The 21295-nt window shown below is 42.1% G+C and overlaps 1 protein-coding gene across 1 annotated transcript in view; it reads left to right on the forward strand.

Moving 5' to 3' along the window:
* ITPR1 (inositol 1,4,5-trisphosphate receptor type 1) overlaps positions 1-21295 on the forward strand; it is a 320973-nt gene that overhangs the window by 172570 nt on the left and 127108 nt on the right. The window contains 8 exon segments of the mRNA XM_036868683.1: positions 451-588; positions 3991-4116; positions 6233-6433; positions 8693-8944; positions 11512-11637; positions 13621-13749; positions 18651-18771; positions 21043-21227. Coding sequence (XP_036724578.1) covers positions 451-588; positions 3991-4116; positions 6233-6433; positions 8693-8944; positions 11512-11637; positions 13621-13749; positions 18651-18771; positions 21043-21227 — 1278 coding nt within the window.

Below are 21295 nucleotides of genomic sequence, written 5' to 3' on the forward strand. Positions count from 1 at the left end.
GGATACTACACGTTAGAGGAGTTTCCCTCGTCTTATGTTCTTAATATACTGTGATCCCTTTGCCTTTCTGTCCACACCACCCCCTGCAATCTTTTTTCCAACTACACTTCCTAGTTTTCTGAGATTGATTTCTTTTTTCTTAAAAAATTTTTTTTCCAACTTTGAGGTATAATTGACAAAATTATAATATACTTGACAAAGTGATGATTTGATATACATATGCATTGTGAAATGATTACCACAGTCAAGTTAATTAAACATCCATCACTCACAGAGTTATGTTTTTGGGGGGAGCCGGTTGGGGGAGATAAGAGCGCTTAAGATCTACTCCCTTAGCAAATTCCAAGTCTACAGTGAGGTCTCATGAGCTGTAGTCACTAGGCTGTAGGTTAGGTCCTCGGAACTGAGATGGGGGTCAGAGGAGAAACTCTGATGCTTTCTTCGTACCAGATTTTGATTCGACTCAGCAAACTCTGTGTCCAAGAGAGCGCGTCGGTGCGGAAGAGCAGGAAGCAGCAGCAGCGCCTGCTCCGGAACATGGGCGCCCACGCCGTGGTGCTGGAGCTGCTACAGATCCCCTACGAGAAGGTGGGCGCCCGCATCCACGGCTGCCGCTGCGTGGGGGGCGGGTTCCTGGGTTTCTCCAGACCCTTCGCACTTGGGAACGGTTGGTGCAGAAATGAAGCTGATGTGATGATTGTCACTATAAAGCAATCTCAGGTAATTTATATGAAACAAATAGAGCATCCTAACAATGAAGCAAAACCACCCATAACCTCCCTCCACTTGGAAGATTCTATAAAGAAGGAGCAGCCTGTGTATTCTCTCCCATACCATGCTGGATGGGGACAGCTTGGTCTGAATACAAAGGTCTGATGACAGAGCTGTCTCTGCACATGGGCTTGTGCTGTACAGTTTCATCTGCAGTGTTACTCAGGCATGTAAGCACTACAAGTTATAAATGCACGTGGGGACATGGGACTTGCCCACTCAAGGTCCTTACTCATGCTGACAACTGGTTGAGTTGGATCTATCAGATACTGCTTGGCCCTAAGTCTTCTGGTCTGTTGCTAACTGTTACACTGCGTCTCCCATTTTTCATGTTAGCATTTGGCATTACTAGTGATGGGATTGAGGGAAGGAGGGTAACATTTGCATCCGTGTGGCCTGACAGGGCACTTTCAGAAGCATTCATTCAAGCTTCTAAAACCCAGTATGGCGATCTTGGTGTTGCCACTTGATAGATGAGGAGACTGAGGCTTGGGGAAGTTTAGAGTCCAAAGGCATAGACACTGGTCTCTTGAGTTTGCCAGTGGCTCCCAGACACTTGCTAGTGAGGAGTCGCCTGAAGAAGGTTCCCCGCCTAGTGCTTGCAGGGTGCCAGGCACTGTGCTGAGGCCTTTACATCATTTGCTCATTTAATCCTCAGGACACCCAGATGAGATAGGTGGTACTATTAGAAGCCCCATTTTAAATGAGAAAACTGAGGCCAGAGAGGCTTAGTAACTTGCCTGGAAGGCCCAGCTGCACCTCGCAGAGTCAGCTCCGCTCACCTGTGGAGCCCGGGCCTTGGACCTCTGTGCCTTCCACCTTACCTGTACCTCACCTTTGTAGGTAACACACCTTTACCTGCTGCCCTGCACTTTAGGAAGTTCCCTGCCAAGACCTCCTCCTCAGTCATGGTGCCTGTGTGAATCAGATGAGTCAGGCCTTTCACCAGCCGCCAGTAAAGCACAAGTTTAATCCCTCCAATAGGTCAGGCACTTAACTAAGTTGGAATTAATGTAGACAGGTGTGGGTGTCATCCAAACGTGGCTGACATTTGGACTAGAAAGAGCAAGTGGGTTTACCTCCCTCTGTGTAAAGAATGGGAGGAGGGAGTTTGCTGGCCTTGGCTTTGCCTCATAATAACGTTTCCCTAATGAGAGACATTCATTTACAGAGCAGTGTTGAATCGATCTATAGGAACCAGATTCGGTTGGAATTGGTGGCTCAAAGGCAGAAGATGGTGTATGTGTGTGTGCGTGTAATTTGTCTGGTTTTTGGATGGGTACGGTCATCCCAGTGTGTGAGAACAGTGGAGGGATTCCTACCAACAGCTAACCTCTTGTTATGTCTTTATGAGCTGGCTTGCCCTGTAAAAGTCTGCTTCGAAGGCCAGAAGCTTTTCAGTTAGCTTGTGCACCAGCAGATTCCTTTCTTAGCTGAAGAAGCGGAAGAATGCAGAGTGGTTCAAGGTTGCTGCGGTGTCTGTCTGTCCCAAACCCTCTGGTTTCTTAGAGCTAGAAGCTTTGCCCCTCTCTCTGTAAATGGGAGACAAATGTAATACCCGTTCTGTTGTTCTGAGACTTGCTAACGACGTCCTTTTAAATCTCCTGCTTTGTTCGATCGTCACACTGACAGCTCGGATTCCTTCCGTCAGCGTTCTCGGCAGACGTCTTCTGTTTTCTCACAGGGTTGTTGTCTAGACCAGGGTGGGCAAACTGCAGACGTGGATCACTTCAGCCCACCACCTGTTTTTATACAGCATATGAGATAAGAATGGTTGCTACGTTTTTGAATAGTTAAATTTTCAGGGGTCATATAAGTTCGTGCGTAACGTCTTCCGTTTTGCTTTTTGACCCATAAAGCCTTAAAGTACGTATCTGGACCTCTAAGAAAAAAATTTGCTGACACTCATTCTAGACCAGTACCAATAGCTAATGTTTACTGAGTCATTACTGTCTAAGCCCTTGACATGAATTTTCTCATTTAATCGTCGTAACCACAGTAGGAAGTGTGTGCGTTATTAGCTCCATTTTACAGATGAGGAAACTGAAAGGTTAAGTCACCTGCCCAAGGTCACACAGCTTGGAAGTTGTAGACCTGGCATAAGGGCCGGGCAGCCTGTTTTCAGGGTCTGCATTCCCAACTGCTACACTTTCTGGCCCTTGAAATGAGGCAAAGTATGTGCGATGACTTAGGAAGATGACGCTTGCTCTATGAATCTGAGAGATGATTTCCATTTGGTGCATTTTTACTATTGTAAATGGTGGCTTGTTTAGAACTGGGCAGAGTGGCAAGAGGTTTTATATAATTGTCTTGTCATAGGCATCCAACTCTTTACAAATACTGAGTGTTATTTTTTTAAATTGAAGCATAGTTGATTTACAATATTATATTAGTTTCAGGGGTACAGCAAAGGGATTTAGTATCTTTATAGATTTTGCTCCATTAAAAGTTATTATAAGATAATGGCTCTACTTCCCTGTGCTGTACAATATATCCTTGTTGCTTATCGAGAGTGTGTTTTTGATATATGAAATGAGAATATCGTAATCAACCATGTGAAATGCCTGAGACACATATTATCCTGATTTTATAGGTAGGAAAACTAAGTCTTAGGTTAAATAATGTGCCTGAAGTGACAGGGAAAGGAGTTAAGATAGATACCTGTTCCCTAACTTAGAATCTAAAGAGATTTCCACTGTGCCATGTTAGCTACTGCCAAAAGTTAGTGTGTCCACAGGTTAAGGCAACTTAAAAATGTATGCCCGAGAGCTGGGGAGGTGTGGGTTTATGGCCATTGAGGAAGTCGGCTCCCATCTGCTGTCCGTCCGTCTTTTCAGAAGTAGGGGGTTCAGAGATTTCAGCCGTTGCTAGACAGTGGAGTTCCAGACACTTCCTTTTAGCTTTCACTCTCCATTGCCCTTTTCCCCAATAAAATCGTTTCATTTCTGCCCAAAGCTAGTGGGAGAGAATTCACTTTTCTCCATGAAGTATGGACAAGTTGTTGGCTTCTTTGCCGGGTCAGCAGTGCAGGCCCCCAATGTTTTCGCACAGCCCGCCCCCAGCAAACACCCCCAGAGCCCCACATTAGTCGGAGGGGATGGGGGCGTCATCGAACCCGGCCTCCTGGCCGAGAGGTCAGTGCTTCCCCCTGTCGACCTTCTCCAGTCAAAGGCATAGCCCTGTTTTCAACCTGTTTTTTGTCTCTCTCCCTCCACACAGGCCGAAGACACCAAGATGCAGGAGATAATGAGGCTGGCTCACGAGTTTCTGCAGAATTTCTGTGCTGGCAACCAGCAGAATCAGGCTTTGCTCCACAAACACATAAACCTGTTTCTCAACCCAGGGGTAAGACTGGAGGCCTGTCTGGAAATCTGTGTGGGGAGGAGGCTGGGGAAGCAGGAAGAGAGAAGAACACCTTGTTCTTTTGCTGTTGTGGCCGCTGGGACTTGTTATGAGGCAACATTCATTCCAACGGGGAACATTTTGATCAACACTCAGGAGGATGTAAATACTCCCCATCTTTTTGGGAAAAAAGGTAGAAGGAGGGAGGAAGAGGTGTTAGATGCAAAGGTAAGATAAATTGATATTTTTTCTTAATAACAGTCCTCATTACGTTAAACTCCAGCCATAGCAAAGTACTGATTCTCACAGTCTAGGCACAACCTCCTAAGGTCATGCATCAAGTTTTCTGTGTTTATACAAAACATCATATATCCATGTAAAACATAATTATGTTACATTTTAGTTAAATATGTTTTTAAAAATTTATTAAATATCTAATATGCTTTTTAAAAAATAAGATGGTGGTACACTCCACCCATTGTTTTTTTTGCATTTTGCTTTTTTCACTTAACACATCTTGGCTGTCTTTGCAAGTGAAAAATATATAAACTTGTCTCATTCATTTTCATGGCTAAATAGCATTCTGTAGAATGTAACTTTTTTTAGACCATTCCCATATTAATGGACAATTAGGCAGTGTCTGATTTTGGCTTGTGAACAGTACTGCAAAGGACATCTTTGTACTTGAACACACCCTCACATACACACACATAAACACTCACTCATCCATACTGCTGGAGCTTTCCAGGAAAAGGACTACTGCGTTGTAGGGTAATGTTCCCTCTTTGTCATGTTAAGAAAAAGAAAAGGCAAAAAATGAAAAGATTAAAGCCCCCTACCTCATACTAGTCATAAAACCCAATAACTCAGTAAGTCTGTGTAAAAAGTAGAAAATTAAGCTTCTAGAAGAGAACATGAAAATACCTTCATGACCTTGTGGAAAGGGAAGTTTTTTCACACAGTCTGCAAAGAGCACTAGTCATCAAGGAAAATATCAATAAATTGGACTTCTTTAAAATTAAGAACTTCTGTTCATCAAATGACACCATTAAGTTAGCAAAGACAAGCCAAAGAGTGGGAGAAGACACAGCGTACGAGTCCAGCAACGAGTTCATACCCAGAATAGGTATCAAACTCAGGAGAGTCCGTGAGGAAATTCACAGCCCACTTTTTTAAATGGACAAAAAATTTAACAATGGGACACTCCACAGTAGAGGTTATCCAAATGACCAATAAATATGACAAGGCCCTCAACATGGTTAGTCATCAGACAAATGCAAATCAAGCAAGATGCGTACAACAAAATGTGACTAAAATGAAAAGACTGACGTTACTAAGTATTGACAAGGATACAGAGTAGCTGTAATGTAGAATGTAAATTGTTAACATCTTTCAAAGCTGTTTGGAAGTATCTTCCAAAGCCAAACATATTTAAACTCTGCAACCCAACAATTCGACTCTTGGGTATAAAGCCAACAGAGATGCATACACTGTGTTTATCAGAAGACATTTAGAAGAATGTTCAGAGCGGCACTGTTCACACTGTTCATCGTATTTGTCATAAGAATTGTGTAACTACTTACTCTTAAAATTGGATACTCCCCCACATGCCCATCAGCAATAGAACAGATCAATGCATTGTGGTATAGTCATGCAATGCAATGTACATAACGGTGACAAGGAACAAACTAGTAATACATGCAACAACATGGATGACAACATGCAAAAGTAACGTTGAACAAAAGAAGCCAGGTAGAAGAGGATGCATGAGGTTCAAGAACAGGCAAAGCAAATCTATGGTTGTGCAAGTCAAAATAGTAGTAAAACTGGGGGGTGGGCCATAAAGGCAGCCTGTTTTATTTCTTGATCTGGGTGCTGATGGTCCCTCCAGAATTCATTCAGCAGAAAACTAATGATTAGTTTAGTGCCCTATGTGTTTATTGAAAAAGTTGAGTAAAAAGGAAGGCGGTACAGAAGCGAGAATGGAGAAAGATGCTTTCACGGGGTTAAATGCCCGCCTCTCTGTGTTTGTCGTGGACTCTTCTTTTTCTCACTTGGTCCTCTGCTCTGACCTTCCTTTGACCATGTCCCTGTGCCCCTGCCCTCACTCTTGTGCCAGATCCTGGAGGCGGTCACAATGCAGCACATCTTCATGAACAATTTCCAGCTGTGTAGTGAGATCAACGAGAGAGTCGTCCAGCACTTTGTTCACTGCATTGAGACTCACGGTCGAAACGTCCAGTACATCAAGTTCTTGCAGACGATTGTCAAGGCCGAAGGGAAATTCATCAAAAAGTGCCAAGACATGGTCATGGCTGAGGTGACAACTATGGATTTGTATATATCTTCCTCTGGTGTTCCGTAGGAGCTTAAAAATTATTTAATTTTATCAGCATAAACTGGCACCCTGTCCAGGAGCCATAGGAAGGGACAGAAAGTGATTGTGTGTGTGTGTGTGTGTGTGTGTGTGTATATAAGTGTGTGTAATCGTGTTTGTGAGCTTAAGCTATAGATACAGGCAAGAGTCTGATCTAGTTTTTTGTAGCAATAAATCTGTTTATTTTGAGGATCATTGGCTTGGATTCTTCTGAGAGGGAAAAACACCCCCAGGAATACTGAACCAAAATACAGTGGATGGAGGTTAAATGTGGGTAGAGCCCTTTGAGCCAGAGCATCCCTTCTTGTAGATTCTATGACTTAAAAAAAAAAAAAATTATTCACCAAATTAATTAGCTGGAAAAATTGTTGCTTGATGATTCTCAAGGAGAAGCTGGTCAGTGGAATTGGGGCGAAGTCCCCCTTGGTTCTCTGTGGGACGTCAGTGTCCCATGGACGCAGTCTGGCCAGGAAGGTCCTCTGTCACTCCCGCAACTTTGGCATCTGCATATGCTTGGTTTCATCCATCCTTCCACCTTAAAAAAAAAAAAAAAAAAAAAAGGAATCTCAAGTAAATCCACTTAACACTTGGGTTTATAATCTTATCCACATATATGATTTCAGTGAAAGGTGGTGCAGTGTCATTAAAAGTGTTGGCTCGACCTGGGATGCGAACGTTGGCTGTACCATGTTCCTGGCCGTGTAATTCGGGACGTGTTATTTGACTTCTCAAACCCTCAATGTGGGTTTCTGTAAATGAAGGCATGGCGGTATTCACTTGAAGAGCTGATAGGCAGGTTAAATGAGATAATGATGACAATAATAGCTACCGTTTATTGGAAGTCTGCTGTGCTACTCTAGTCGCTGTTGTAAGTAATCATGGTATCTGGCACATAATCAGAGTTCATAAAGGTTAGTTATTATTAAGTAAATAATATTGACCGTATTTATTTTGACTTTTGTGCCGGCCCTTTTTGGATCTTTTGTATTTCATGCAGTGGTGAAATTGATTAATTCTTTTTTTTTTTACTTTTTATTTAATTAATTTATTTATTTAAACATCTTTATTGGAGTATAATTGCTTTGCAATGGTGCGTTAGTTTCTGCTTTATAACAAAGTGAATCAGTTATACATATACATATGTTCCCAAATCTCTTCCCTCTTGCGTCTCCCTCCCTCCCACGCTCGCTATCCCACCCCTCTAGGTGGTCACAAACCCCCGAGCTGATCTCCCTGTGCTATGCGGTTGCTTCCCACTAGCTATCTATTTTATGTTTGGTAGTGTATATATGTCCACGCCACTCTCTCACTTTGTCACAGCTTACCCTTCCCCCTCCCCATATCCTCAAGTCCATTCTCTAGTAGGTCTGTGTCTTTATTCCCGTCTTACCCTTAGGTTCTTCATGATCTTTTTTTTTTTTTCTTAGATTTCATATATATGTGTTAGCATACGGTATTTGTTTTTCTCTTTCTGACTTACTTCACTCTGTATGACAGGCTCTAGGTCCATCCACTTCACTACAAATAACTCAATTTCGTTTCTTTTTATGGCTGAGTAATATTCCATTGTATATATGTGCCACATCGTCTTTATCCATTCATCTGTTGATGGGCACTTAGGTTGCTTCCATGTCCTGTTGATTAATTCTTAAGTAGAGTTATGAGAAGCCCCAGTCCCCGGGAGACAAGTTACGAATAGGAATGCCTTGACTCTTTGAGTGTTGAAAGGAAGGCGTATCTTAATTAGAATTGGATAATTTGTGATTGTGAAGAAATAAGGCAGCGTATGAAAGAGTTGTAAGAAGAATACTTATAAGGCATGAAAAGGAGATGGAAACATTTTTAAAAACAAAAATCATAGCCTAATTATTAGTTTGGAAATACAAGTGCAAGCTTGAAATCTACATTTTTACCAGATACATGAATGCTGGTTTGTAGACTTTCTCTTCCCCTGATAGTTTTTTAGGACTGTTGTGATATTTTTATATCTGTGAATGAAAATGATGCTGCTGAAGATTTGTAGTTGTTTAGTAATATAAATGAATGAAATCTGTAGGTGAGTTCAGTAGTACAGGTGCTACTAGTTTCGGAAGGTAAATGCTAACAGAACATCTCTTTCTCTGTGAATAGAATTTTTTTTTTAATGCTTCCCCCATCCCTGCAAATTTGTGCTATAAACAAGTGTTGTTCTTTTGATTATAGCTGGTTAATTCAGGAGAGGATGTCCTCGTATTCTACAACGACAGAGCCTCTTTCCAGACTCTGATCCAGATGATGAGGTCGGAACGGGACCGGATGGATGAGAACAGCCCTCTCATGTACCACATCCACCTGGTCGAGCTCTTGGCCGTGTGCACAGAGGGCAAGAACGTCTACACGGAGATCAAGTGCAACTCCCTGCTCCCGCTGGATGACATTGTCCGCGTGGTGACCCATGAGGACTGCATCCCCGAGGTGAGTGACTCTATCCCCAGGATGGGTGGGCCCTGCTCATGTCTCTCCTCGTGGTGTGTGGGGCTGTGGCTGGATGGGAGTCTTCCGCTGACCTAGGTGGGACCTCACAGTTTTGACACCTGCAGCTCATTTTGCTGTGAGATTTCCATTGGCTGAAACAGCATCTTCTTGAGCATTGGTTTTGGGTGAGAGGAATGATGGGGGAAGTAAATTTTTCCGTCTGTCTCCTTGAAGAAGAATGGGAAACTGCTGGAGGGCTTCAGCTCTGTGGAACGAATGGTTCCACGTGTTGAGCAAAGAGCATTGACCTGAATGAACTTCTCAGAAATGAGAAAAACGGTGCATTGAGATACAGTTCATACCAATGTAAAACTTAACTCTGTAAGTGTATTCTTTAAAACAAAAACTTGTATTGCAAAAATAATGTCGACTATAAAATATTCAGGAACTACAGGTAACCAATAAGAAAATGAAAGTAATCTACCATTTCACTGCCCATAATAAATACCTCTTAGGTTTTTGAAGTAAATTCTTCCAGCTTTCTGTTTCCCTATTCATATACATTAGCTAGTAACAAAAAAATGGATCATACAGTATATATTTTATCTTTGTATGTTTTAAAATATATACTCTTAGTTTATATTTTAAACTAAATATACATACATTTATATATATATATAGCATATGTAGTATAAAATATATGTACTGTTTTTAGATTAATGTTTGGAAAAGTTAATACATTTTGAAAAATTCAAATAGCAAAGACCATAAAGGAGTAAACTATGAAAAATCTTCTTTACCTGTTCCCCACAGCCCTCAGAAAATTATTTATTAGGTTCTTGTGTATCCTTTCGGAGTTTTGCATATAAACATTTATAAATATATATACTTTATTATCCTGGCCCCCCCCTTTTTTAACACAAAAGGTGACATTCCAGGTACATTCTTTTTTTCATATCTGTCCATAAAGAGATTCTACATTCCTTTTTTATAGTTGTATAAAATTTCATCGTACAGATGTACCATAGCTGTCTTCCATGAATGTTGAACCAGCTTATTATATAATGTGATAATAATAAGAAGAAGGCAATAAAAAATTAAATTTTTCTCACAGTCTGGTTTATACAGTATATTATCAAACATTTGGATTCTCATATCCCTGATAGATGGTTGTGGTATTTCGATATAGTTGTAATTTGCATTTCTCTTATTATGCATAAGTGAGGTATAATAGCTTGTTTTTTACCCATTTTGTTTGAAATACAACCTAAGTACAGAAGAGTACATAGACGTGAATTGTGCAGTATAAGAATAATTACGAAGATAGCGGCTGTGTAACCACCACCCAGGTCAGGAAATGTGCCTCATTCCTCGCCTGTGTCCTTTTCCAGCCCCCAGCCTCCCCCAGAGGGCTCCCTCATGGAGGTATAGTTGTGAGGTGGCTCTTACGTAGTTTTCTTTGTACATCCCTAAACAGTGTAATTCAGTTGTGCCCACTTTTGAACTTCCTTTATGCACTATTTTGTGCCTTTTCCTGTTCCGATGTGTGGTGTTAGGATTCATCCATCCTGACATACGCACCTGTATTCATTTCCTTTGCTTTGGAGCATTGTTCTGTGTCATTGTCCCACAATATGATTTTCTGTACGTCTGTCGATGCTCATTTGGGTTATTTTTGCTTTTTGGCTGTTAGGACCAGTGCGTGTGTCCTGGTGTACACACCTCTGCAGGGGGTATACTTAGAAGTGCTGGGTCATACAAGGTGCATTTCTTCCCTTTGACTTGATAATGTGAAGTGGTTTCCAGCAGTTACTCCAGTGGCCACCCCTCCCCCTAGATCTCTTGTTGCTCCCAGACCCTGCCAACCCTTGCTATTATCAGAACCTTTATTAGTATATATTTGTCTTCAATCTGGTGGGTGTATAATGATATCTCATAGTGGTTTTAATTTCTATCCTCTTGATTACTAAATGAGATTCAATCCCTTTCCATATGTTGTTTTTGAGATTTGATATTCCTTTAAGTAAATAGCAGATCAGATTTTTTGCCAGTTTTTCCTTTGGTGTGGCCATCTTATATGCACAAATCTGTAGGAATTCTCTGTGGGGATATGCATTGCAAACAGCTTCTCCCAAATCGTGTCATTTAACTCTTGTAACAGTGCCATTTCATAGAAATTTTTTTTTTTTTTCTTCTTAGTTCCTTGATGAGGGATTGAACCTATGCCCCCTGCAGTGGAAGCACGGAGTCTTAACCACTGGACCACCATGGGTGTCCCAGAAATTCTTAATTTTAATGTAGTCAAACGTGTCCATCTTCTCTTCTATGATCAGTGTTTTTTGTTCCATTCTTTACCTTGAGGTCATGAACATATTCTCTTCCAAAAGCTTTGTTTTTGAATTTTATAATAGTGAATTTTGAATATCAAAAAATCATAGAAGTTAAAGCGTGCAGGGGAAAATGGAATGACCATCATGGTCCATCCTTGTCACTATTAAAATGAGGGAACTAATCAATCCTGCACGTACTAAGTTGGTTTTTGAGAAAAGCCTGTTTCTCTCTTCCAGGTTAAAATTGCGTACATTAACTTCTTGAATCACTGCTATGTGGATACGGAGGTGGAAATGAAGGAGATTTATACCAGTAATCACATGTGGAAATTGTTTGAGAATTTCCTTGTGGACATCTGCAGGGTAAGTCTTTCTGGAGCTAAGGAGGCAGGGTGAGGGGGTACGTGTGGGTCTGGGTCACCCTGTGCTGTGCAGACGTAAGGACGCAGTCACGTAACTTCACCTCGCTGATTTGTGGCACAGGGAGGCACCTGGCTATCATCTCTCCACACATCTCGTTTCTTTTGACCCTTTTACTCCTAGCTGAGAATAGATTTTACTCGTCAAGCTTCAGGGAAGGTAGATTATTTCTGGTTTTCATCTCATCCTCTATGGGTTGATTTGTGAATGATAACCTGGGACATACTAAAATCAAATTTATAAACTTTTCATTTCTTTGAGAATAAGTCTTTCCTCGAAGGACACCTTCCTGAGTGTGAGTATTTATAATATCTCCTACAGTCTGGTGTCGAGCCTCCTGCAAAGCATGTCACTTTCCGTCTTTTGCTTTCCTGACCCAGCCTTTGGGGTGGGCTTCAGTACTCTTGGTTTGGTTTTGCACTGAGCTTAATATTGGTTCTAAAGCTATGGGACTGCGACCTCACAGGGCGCTTTATGGATTTCATATGAGTTTTGTGGTGGTAGGCTTCGGGGGGAGGGCGCTTGGGGGGAAAGTAATTCAGTCCTTGAGAGAATGATTGTGGGATGAATACCAATTTCAGAAACGTTGTGATGCTAAAAAGAAAAAAAAAAGGTGCATTGGAGAACGCTAGAATGTGGTATTTTCTCCTGACTGTACAATTCCCAGTGTGAGACAAGGAGCCTGCAAGAACTTATTTTCCTTGTAATGAAGGACTATGTTTACTAATACCCTGGTGTTGGTGTCACAGATATATATATTGATGTATTATTTAAATATGTATATATTTTTATCTCAAATTCTTCCTAGTCTTTTAATCCCATAAATCTGGGGGTTTAGGCTTGAAATGGAAGGCTGCTTTGCCTCTTTAAATCAGGACTCTGACAAGTTTTCTGTGAAGGTCCAGATGGTAATCATGTTTGGCTTTGTGGGCCATGCGGTCTCTGTCACAACTACAACTCTGCCCTGGTGGCATGAGAGCAGCCATAGCAGTCTGTAAGCAGATGGGCATGGCTGGGTTCCAATAAAACTTTATTTATAAAAAACAGCCAGCAGCACTTAACTTGGCTGACCCCTGCCTTAAATTGTTCAAAAATGCTGTAAAATCTGTTGCCACCTTCATTCCCTGGATGTGTCCACAGACTGCTCATCACTGGGCTCAGAGCATGATAGCTAATAAAATCTGATCGTTTTACCCCTTACTTCATGATTTTTTATTATATACAATTTTATATCTCAAATTAGAGGGCTAATGAATTTGGTAATAAAACTTGATTTAATAAAATCAATTTTTTAAACTTGTTCTTCTATTGATAAATCTCTAATCTTATTCTACGCAGCAAAATTATGTAGAGTCCAGGTGAAATCTGAAGTCTCTCTTCACCCCAAAACTTATACAATTATCCTGAGTCACAGCCCACTAATTTCAACTGCATATCAGCAGAATTTTTATGGAATGGAAGAGTGTTGTAGGTTTGGAGAATATCATGCACAGTGGACCTCAGTGATAATATTTGATTCAGGATCTTAATTATATGCTTTAGGAAACTATGGCCTAGAGAAGATGAATGGCTTAAACAGTTTACTTTTAGGGAAAATGTAGACAATTGTAGTTATTTTGCCTCTTACCGCCTTTTGAGTTTTAGATTTGCCACAAGTCGGTAGGAGTCGGGAAGTGATGGCCTTGTAGGTCCCACACCAATTTTAATGTTCTGTGATTCCACACCATGATATCCAAGTTGATCTGTTTCTCTTCTTCCATGATTTATTTTTTATAATTGCTGTCTCTTAAGGGGAGAAGTACTGACTTGCAGGCTTTTACTTTTCCTTTGTTAAGGGTAATTAGCAGGAATAGTCACAGATGTCTTAATTTTACAACTGGTGTGCAGGTTTTGGTATAATGTCTAAAGTGTCCAATTGTCCTCCAGGCCTGTAACAACACAAGTGACAGGAAACACGCAGACTCAATTTTGGAGAGGTATGTCACCGAAATTGTCATGAGCATCGTTACTACGTTCTTCAGTTCTCCCTTCTCAGACCAGAGTACGACTTTGCAGGTAGGAAATACAAATGTATTGATACACGCAGGGTATTCACAATAGATATTTGGCAGCTGGAGTTGGTGCGGATTCGGGACTGAGCGGCTATAGATGAGCCACTCTGCAAAGCATTGCTACAGATGCTTTTCTCTTTGTGGAGAGTGGTTTTTACAGGATCCCTTGGATAATCAAGTACCTGAGAATGATTTTCGGTCCCAGATGGTTCTAGTGGTTGTTGATTTTCTCCTTAAAATGCCTTCTTCCCTCCCCCCCACCTTGTTGATTCCTTACCTCCAATCTTAGAAAGAGAAGCAGCTTTCAAATAAATGCTAGCGTGTTATTAACACTATTGAAAAATATGTCTGGAAATCTCCATTTTAGCTTGAAGTGTGTGCCTCGAGTTCACCAGAAGGGGTACGTGGCAGGCGGGAGTGAGGAGTCCTTTAGCCTTGACAGCAGGGCTGCCGCATTGCACCGGCCCCAGCACGTGCTGCTCACATGGAGCCCCCGGAGTCGTGCGATGCAGCAACCTTGCGTGCTGATTGTCAGTGTAGTTAGATTTCGAAAGATTTGAATCCCTGGATCTGGGAGGTGTTTTTATTATTCTTTTACTTGGAAAGGTCGCTCTTCTTTTTAGAACTGATGTCTGGGTCCGTGGCTGTGGGAGTCTTGCTGCAGGTCTGTGTGTACAGCCTGCAGAATGAAAGCGGGACTTGGTCTCCAGTGGTCAGAAGAGCAAGAGTAACCCTCCTTGTCATGCACATAGATGGAGTCTGTCCTGGGGTTGATGGGTGGCCCAGGGTGGTTGGAGCGTAGACAGATAATCTTAAGGTAAATTCTCCAAGAGAAGAGTGATTCATGGTCAGTATAATATCACTGATACATTTATCAGATATTGCTATATTCCATTACCTATGTAAAGGAGTTCATTTTAGCCTAGTACAGATGGTATTATCCCCATTTTGCAGCTGAGCAAAGTGAGGCTCAGAGGATTTAGTTACCATGCTCAGCCATGGTCACAGCTACTACCTGGCAAAACCATGATTTCAACCCAGGCCTGTCTGACTCTAAAACTTGAATTATGGAATTTTTAGTGAGATATGTTTTCTTAGGGACTGTTGGTAACCTTCTATTTAATTGAGCTTCACTGCTAGCTTTTAGTTATCTCTAAAGCAGCGGTCCCCAACCTTTTTGGCACCAGGGACTGGTTTCGTGGAAGACAGTTTTTCCACGGGGTGGGGGGGTGGAGGATGGTTCCCGTGGTAATGGGAGCGATGCGAGGGGTGGGGGGGCAGATGAAGCTTCTCTGGCTTGCCACCGCTCACCTCCTGCTGTGCGGCCCGGTGCCTAACAGGCCGCGGACAGGTACCGGTCCGTGGCCCGGGGGTTGGGGACCCGTGCTCTGAAGCATCATAAAGTTAGAATGAGACTTTTAGAATATCTGTACATAGTTTTTGTGTAATTGGGCAACAGGAACTTGTTAGATCCCAAGCACATGAGTTGCTGGAGGCCAGAACGTGCTCCTTACCAAGTGCTGTTCTACAGAGCCAACTGCTTTGGTTAGTCAGGTTGGACTTGCATAGTGGCATAGTTATGCAGTTGGACTTGCATAGTGGCAATTGCTATGGCAAAGCCCATTCTCCTAGAGATTGTGAAACAGTATTGCAAAACCAAATGTCAGAGTAAACCAATCAAATTAATTTAACGGAAACCATTCAACAGGAATTTGTGTTTTTGGTTTTTCATCTTGGTCCCCCTGCTGTCGCCTTCCACTGCCTCGCTCTGAAACCAATTTTAAGCCCATGAACAGGCAGGAGTGGTCAGAGAAATAAATCTTCGACATAAATGTTATGTAAGTCCCTAGCAAGGCCCAGGTTGTCGAAGCCTATTTAAAATACAAAGTCCAAGCTGGATTTCTAGAATATTTATTTTCAAGGAATACCATTTTTGAAGCTGTCCTAACCTGTCTTACTTTATCTGTTGGAAAGCCGATGTCGTGCTCCCCAGCTAGATTTGTACCTTTGTCCTTCCTTCCTTCCTGGTTTTGTTTCCTTCCTTCCTTTCTTTTAACCCACATTTGTGAGGGAGGAAAATGGTGGCCTGGGATTGGGCTGTGCTGCATTTAAGGTGCCAGTGGAATGTGCGTGAGGCGCTGGAAATGTGGGATCCGGCAGCAGCAGCAGAACTTTGGAGGCTTTTATAGCAGCTCAGAGCTGGGTTCCAGCCCTCACTGCTCCCCTTCCCAGCTCTGTGAACTTGGGTAGATCTCGAAACTTCAGAACCCCATTTCTTACTATAACAGGGTTATAGTATCAACCCTGCAGATTATTGTGAGAATTAGAGTTAATGTTCATGAAAATATAGCATAGTGCCTGGTACACAGTAGGTGCTCAATAATTGGCAGTTTGTACTGTGTCCTGCTAGACGGCAAGCTCCAGGGGGGAGGGCAGAGAGGTGTCTCAGGTACTGTTCTATCTCGAGCACTGTGCCTGGCCCCTGGTACATGTTCATTTGTTGAGTGAGTTAAATGAATCAGGGAGACTCAGGAGAGGGAAGTGGTAAAGTCCAAATGTAAACATTGGCTAGTTCAAGTCTCAGCTGGGAAAATGAAGGGGTTGACTAGAAGGGAACTGGGCAGAGCACAGATAATTAAGGACAGTTTGTAAAAGAGAGCAGAGGAAGATCAAGGGGTTATCTTACAGTCAGAATGGGGTTCACGAGCAACGCAGGGCCTTAAGAACTAAGCAGGGAAGAATCTCAGGAAGAAGGTGATGGGCAGCCATGTTCATTAGCCCAAGAGGTCACGTGAGCTGATGCCCCCAGGTTGTCCATTAAAATGGATAATTAGGAATCAGCTCCTCTGGCCGATTTATTCATCTTTTGTTTATTCAGAGGCCAGATGGGAATAGAGCAGATGCTCAATAAATATTGGTTCAATTGAATTCATTTAGTCGAAGGATTCGTTTTCTTTGAGTTAGGCCATTGAGTTCCCATCCCAACTCCACGCACATTAGCCAGTAGGGTGGGTGATGATACCACTGCTTACTTCACGGGGTCAGGGGTTGGTCAGATGAGGTGTGTATAAAGCACTCAGCACAGGGACAGGCAGGGAAGAAGTGTTCTCAGTAAACAGCTGCTCTCAGTGGACCCATTGGGCTCCGGAGCTCCGTATCAGGGCTTCTCAGCCAATTTCTCAGGCTCCCTGTGTGCCTGTTCTCTATTAGTAACACAGATGACTGTCTTGGTGGGCTGTGAGGTGCAGAACAGAAAGTACTCCCTCCAGAAAGTAATGAGATTCTGGTTTGTAGGTGAACTTAGTAGAAAGAGCACAGATTTTGGGCATCAGAGAGCCCTGAAGGTGACTCACTGCTTGGCCATCACTTTGTTCTCTTGGATGCTTTCTTTTAACCTTTCTGAGCTTTTGTTTTTCATTTGTGGTATTAAGGTAACTCCTCTGTCATAGGACAGTTACCAAGGCCCCAGTGAGCGCTTATGTGAAGTGTGTGGTACTTAATAAGTGAAAGTTATCCAAACGGTGTTTATAGAGGAGGTTCTGAATTTTTATTAACCTGTTTTATTTTTTAAAATTTTAATTGAAATATAGTTGATTTACAGTGTTGTGTTAGTTTCAGGTGTACAGCAAAGTGATTCAGTTCTACACACACACACACACACAGACACACACACACACACGTATTCTTTTTAAAATTCTTTTCCGTTATAGGTTATTACAAGATACTGAGTATACTTGCCTCTGCTATACAGTAGGTCCTTGTTGGTTATCTATTTTATATATAGTAGTGTGTATAGTTTATTCCCAAACTCCTAATTTATCCCTCCCCACTTTCCTTTTTGGTAACCGTAGGTTTGTTTCTATGTCTGTGAGTCTATTTCTGTTTTGTAAATAAGTTCATTTGTATCATTTTTTTAAGATTCCACATATAAGTGATATCATATCCTGTTTTAATTTCTTACAGTAAATTTCCTTTCCCCTAGTACTTTTCAATTGTTTTTCTTTTATCTAAGAAACTTCTCTAGAGTTTTTTCTGTACTTTTTTTCTTTGCTGTATTAACTCCTCCTGTTTTTCGGAAGGGATCTGCAAGTACTTTCTCCTAAACATTAAAGACCAGTGGAGTAGCTTACCATACACAGTGACCTTTGCCTTGCAGGTCTAAAGCTACTCTGATCCAGGTAGCTTTGGATGAAGGCCAAAATTATAATTTTCAAATGCACTCAGGAAGTCAGTGTCAAATTGATTAAGTCGTAGTTTGAGTTCTTTTATTTTAAAATGAGTACAAATTTATACCGTCATAGAGAGGAATAAATCCTACTCTGTAGTTAACGTGCAAGTACTGATCTGTAGTAAATGAACACTTGTGAAGAGTAACCATCAGAACTAGCTTCTCCTCATGTCATTGAAGACACTGCCAGAAATAAAGAAGTAAGGAGCATTCTAGGTGAGATTCACTTACCAGTTTGTTTATGCTGATTAAAAATATAGGTTCTACTCATGGAATGTAACATCTGGAAACAACTTTGGGGGTTCCTTGGCCTCAATCCCTGTATTTTATATATTGCACGAAGTTAAAGCTCAGAGAAGTGAAGTGATTTGCCTACAGTCACACAGCCAGTCGGTAACTAGACAAGAACACCTGTTTTCAGGCTGTGATATTCTGCTGCTCCTTCTGGTGGTCAGACTTAGCATCAAGTTTGTGCATTGCCTTAAAATGCTTCTGACTTTTTCTCCCTTGGCCAGGCCACTTCTGGAATCCAGCTCATCACTGGTCACCCCTTCCCACTCTTGCATAAGGGTCCATGAACCCGTGGTTCAAGGCAGTGTCTGTTTCTGACCAGTGTATCAATCGCTCACAAATAAAAGTCTTCACGTCGCCTTCCTCTTGGCTTCTCTTTCTCGCAGACTCGCCAGCCCGTCTTTGTGCAGCTGCTACAAGGTGTGTTCAGGGTTTACCACTGCAACTGGCTCATGCCGAGCCAGAAGGCCTCGGTGGAGAGCTGCATTCGGGTGCTCTCTGATGTAGGTAAGACACCAACTCAGGTGGGATTTAACATGATGAAAATGCGTTGCCCAGTGGGAATAAAGGCCACCCTGGATGGAGCAGTGGCTATAAAGCTCTGTGAGGCTTCCGCACCCGGGAGGCTGCAGAGCCAGAACTGGAGCTGAGATCGTCTTGATTCTTAAACCTCCCTTTCATCTTTCCAAGCCAGCACCTGCCAAAGTCCAGAGCCAGAAAGTCCCAAAGAAAGATAGTCTTTGAAAAACAAGATTCCACGGTTAAATGTTAGGCAACTCTTGGCAAGTCACAGAGCTCAAGTTTATTCAAGGCCCTGGGAAGCCCCTTGTTCAAGAAAGTAATTTGTTTAATCCGGTAAACATATTTGACCACATGGAAATTTTTTTTCGTGCAAAGCACATGTCCAATCCTGTGGAACGCCCTTTCTCAGAAATGGTGCACTGCTCCCTTCTGCCTCTTGATGATAAATGCTTCTCCATCCCCTCCCCCCAACCTTGTATCACCTCTCAGAGGCAGCTTTGAAAGGAAGTTACAACCATTACTGCTCCCTTCACCCTGATCTTGTCAGACTCTGTTACTTTGCCCTGTTCCACCCCCTCCCCATACATGCTATGCAAAGGGATAATCTTCCTGCCTAAATTGAGAAGGGTTGTCTGTCTCTAGTAGCTATTAAGATTTCTGCAGACACCAGAAAAGACAAGTGGGGTTCTTAGCACTGTTGAGTAGCTGTCCAGCAAGTATAGATTGTGTTTACTAGGGCTCATTGCCCGATTTCAGTCATCCCTGCCTGATTTCCTTTACACTCATATGGCAGGTATTTGTGTCTTTTTATTATTTACATGGCACTATTTCACAGAAAGAGATTAGGCTTTTGAAGGTGTGTACGTTACAGATTATAGGTTCGTGGTGTGATATCTCTCAAATAGGGTTCTGTGATGGGCTCCCCAGATAGCCCTAAATTCTGCCCATGTATGATCCTGCAACTTAAGGTTGTTGGTTAAAACTTGGGCAGATCTCTGAGTTCCCTAGCCCAGTAATCATCAGAGAGAGGAAATGTTTTCATAGTCTTGGCCGTGATGAGAAAAGGCAAGGAGAGCCGGTATTTGTGAAACAGCAGAGCATGAAAACCGTACAACCCATTAACCCCAGCACTTTTTTGCTTCTACTGGTATGAAGCTTTGAAGACAGGGGATAGTTGTCTTATTTTTTTCCATGTTGTTGGATTTCGCATATGGAAAAAAGGATTGTTCGTCTAGTTATTTTCCTTTTTTAAATTTTTTTATTTTGCAATCATTTTAGATTTATAAGAAAGTTGCCAAGATAACACAAGAGTTCCCATATATCCCTCACCCAGTTTCCCCCGTTCTCAACATCTTACATTACCAGCTACATTTGTCAAAACTAAGAAGCTGACATTGGCCTATTGCCATGAACTAAACTTCCAGGCTTGATTTGGTTTTCACCACTTTTTTCCACTATTGTCCTTTTTCTGCTCCAGGATTCAGTGTAGGCTACCACATTGCATTTAGTTGTCATGCCTACCCAGTATCCTCTGGTCTGTGACAGTTTCTCAGACCTTCCTTATTTTCTGTGACCTTGACAATCTTGAGATGTCCTAGTCAGGTGTCTGTAGAATGTCCCCCATTGTGGGGTTTTTCTTTTTTTTTTGCTCATCTGGTTACTTTTTTTTTTTTTTTTTTAACATCTTTATTGGAGTATACCCCATTGTGGATTTGACTAATGTTTTTCTCATGATGGGAGTGGAATTGTCCTTTTTTGAAGGAAATAAAAAAAAAAATACAAGAGCCTATATGGAAAGAATAGCTTATGTCATTGTAAATATTATCTTTTGTACTATGTTTGGCTTAAAACAGCATTTTGTAGATTGTTGAAAGAATACCAAACTGGAGAATTTTTAGAAAAACAGTTTACTGGCCAAATGAATTCCCTGTCTTGATAATTCTTAAAATGTATGAACACATCTGAAACCCTAAGAAGCTATTCATTGAGGAAGCCCCTTGAACTTTGACTTTGAGTTACCTAAACTGTATGACCTTGGAGCATTATAAATTCCCTCAGAGCTGCTGCCCCTCAGAATTCACATTGGAAAACCCGACCTAACAGGTTATGAAGTTCAGTTGAGCTACTCCGTATCTGCACTCATGTTACAGGCGTGGAAACATCTGCCTGCTGGATGGTGGTGGGGGGGGAGTTGTCTGTCTCTAGGGTGTCTCCCATCAAAGTTGTAGGCTCACGAGTCCCCTTTCTCCTGTACAGCCAAGAGCCGGGCCATTGCCATCCCCGTGGACCTGGACAGCCAGGTCAACAACCTCTTCCTCAAGTCCCACAACATCGTGCAGAAAACTGCCATGAACTGGCGGCTGACGGCCCGCAATGCAGCTCGCAGAGACTCTGTCCTGGCAGCTTCCAGAGACTACCGGAATATCATCGAGCGCTTGCAGGTAATGCCTGGTGCTGACAGAAGCGGTCCTTCACCTGGCCTAAGACAGTTCCCCACACAGAAGTGCCT

Source organism: Balaenoptera musculus, chromosome 11 (genome assembly GCF_009873245.2).
Source record: "Balaenoptera musculus isolate JJ_BM4_2016_0621 chromosome 11, mBalMus1.pri.v3, whole genome shotgun sequence".
Classification (NCBI taxonomy): Eukaryota; Metazoa; Chordata; class Mammalia; order Artiodactyla; family Balaenopteridae; genus Balaenoptera; species Balaenoptera musculus.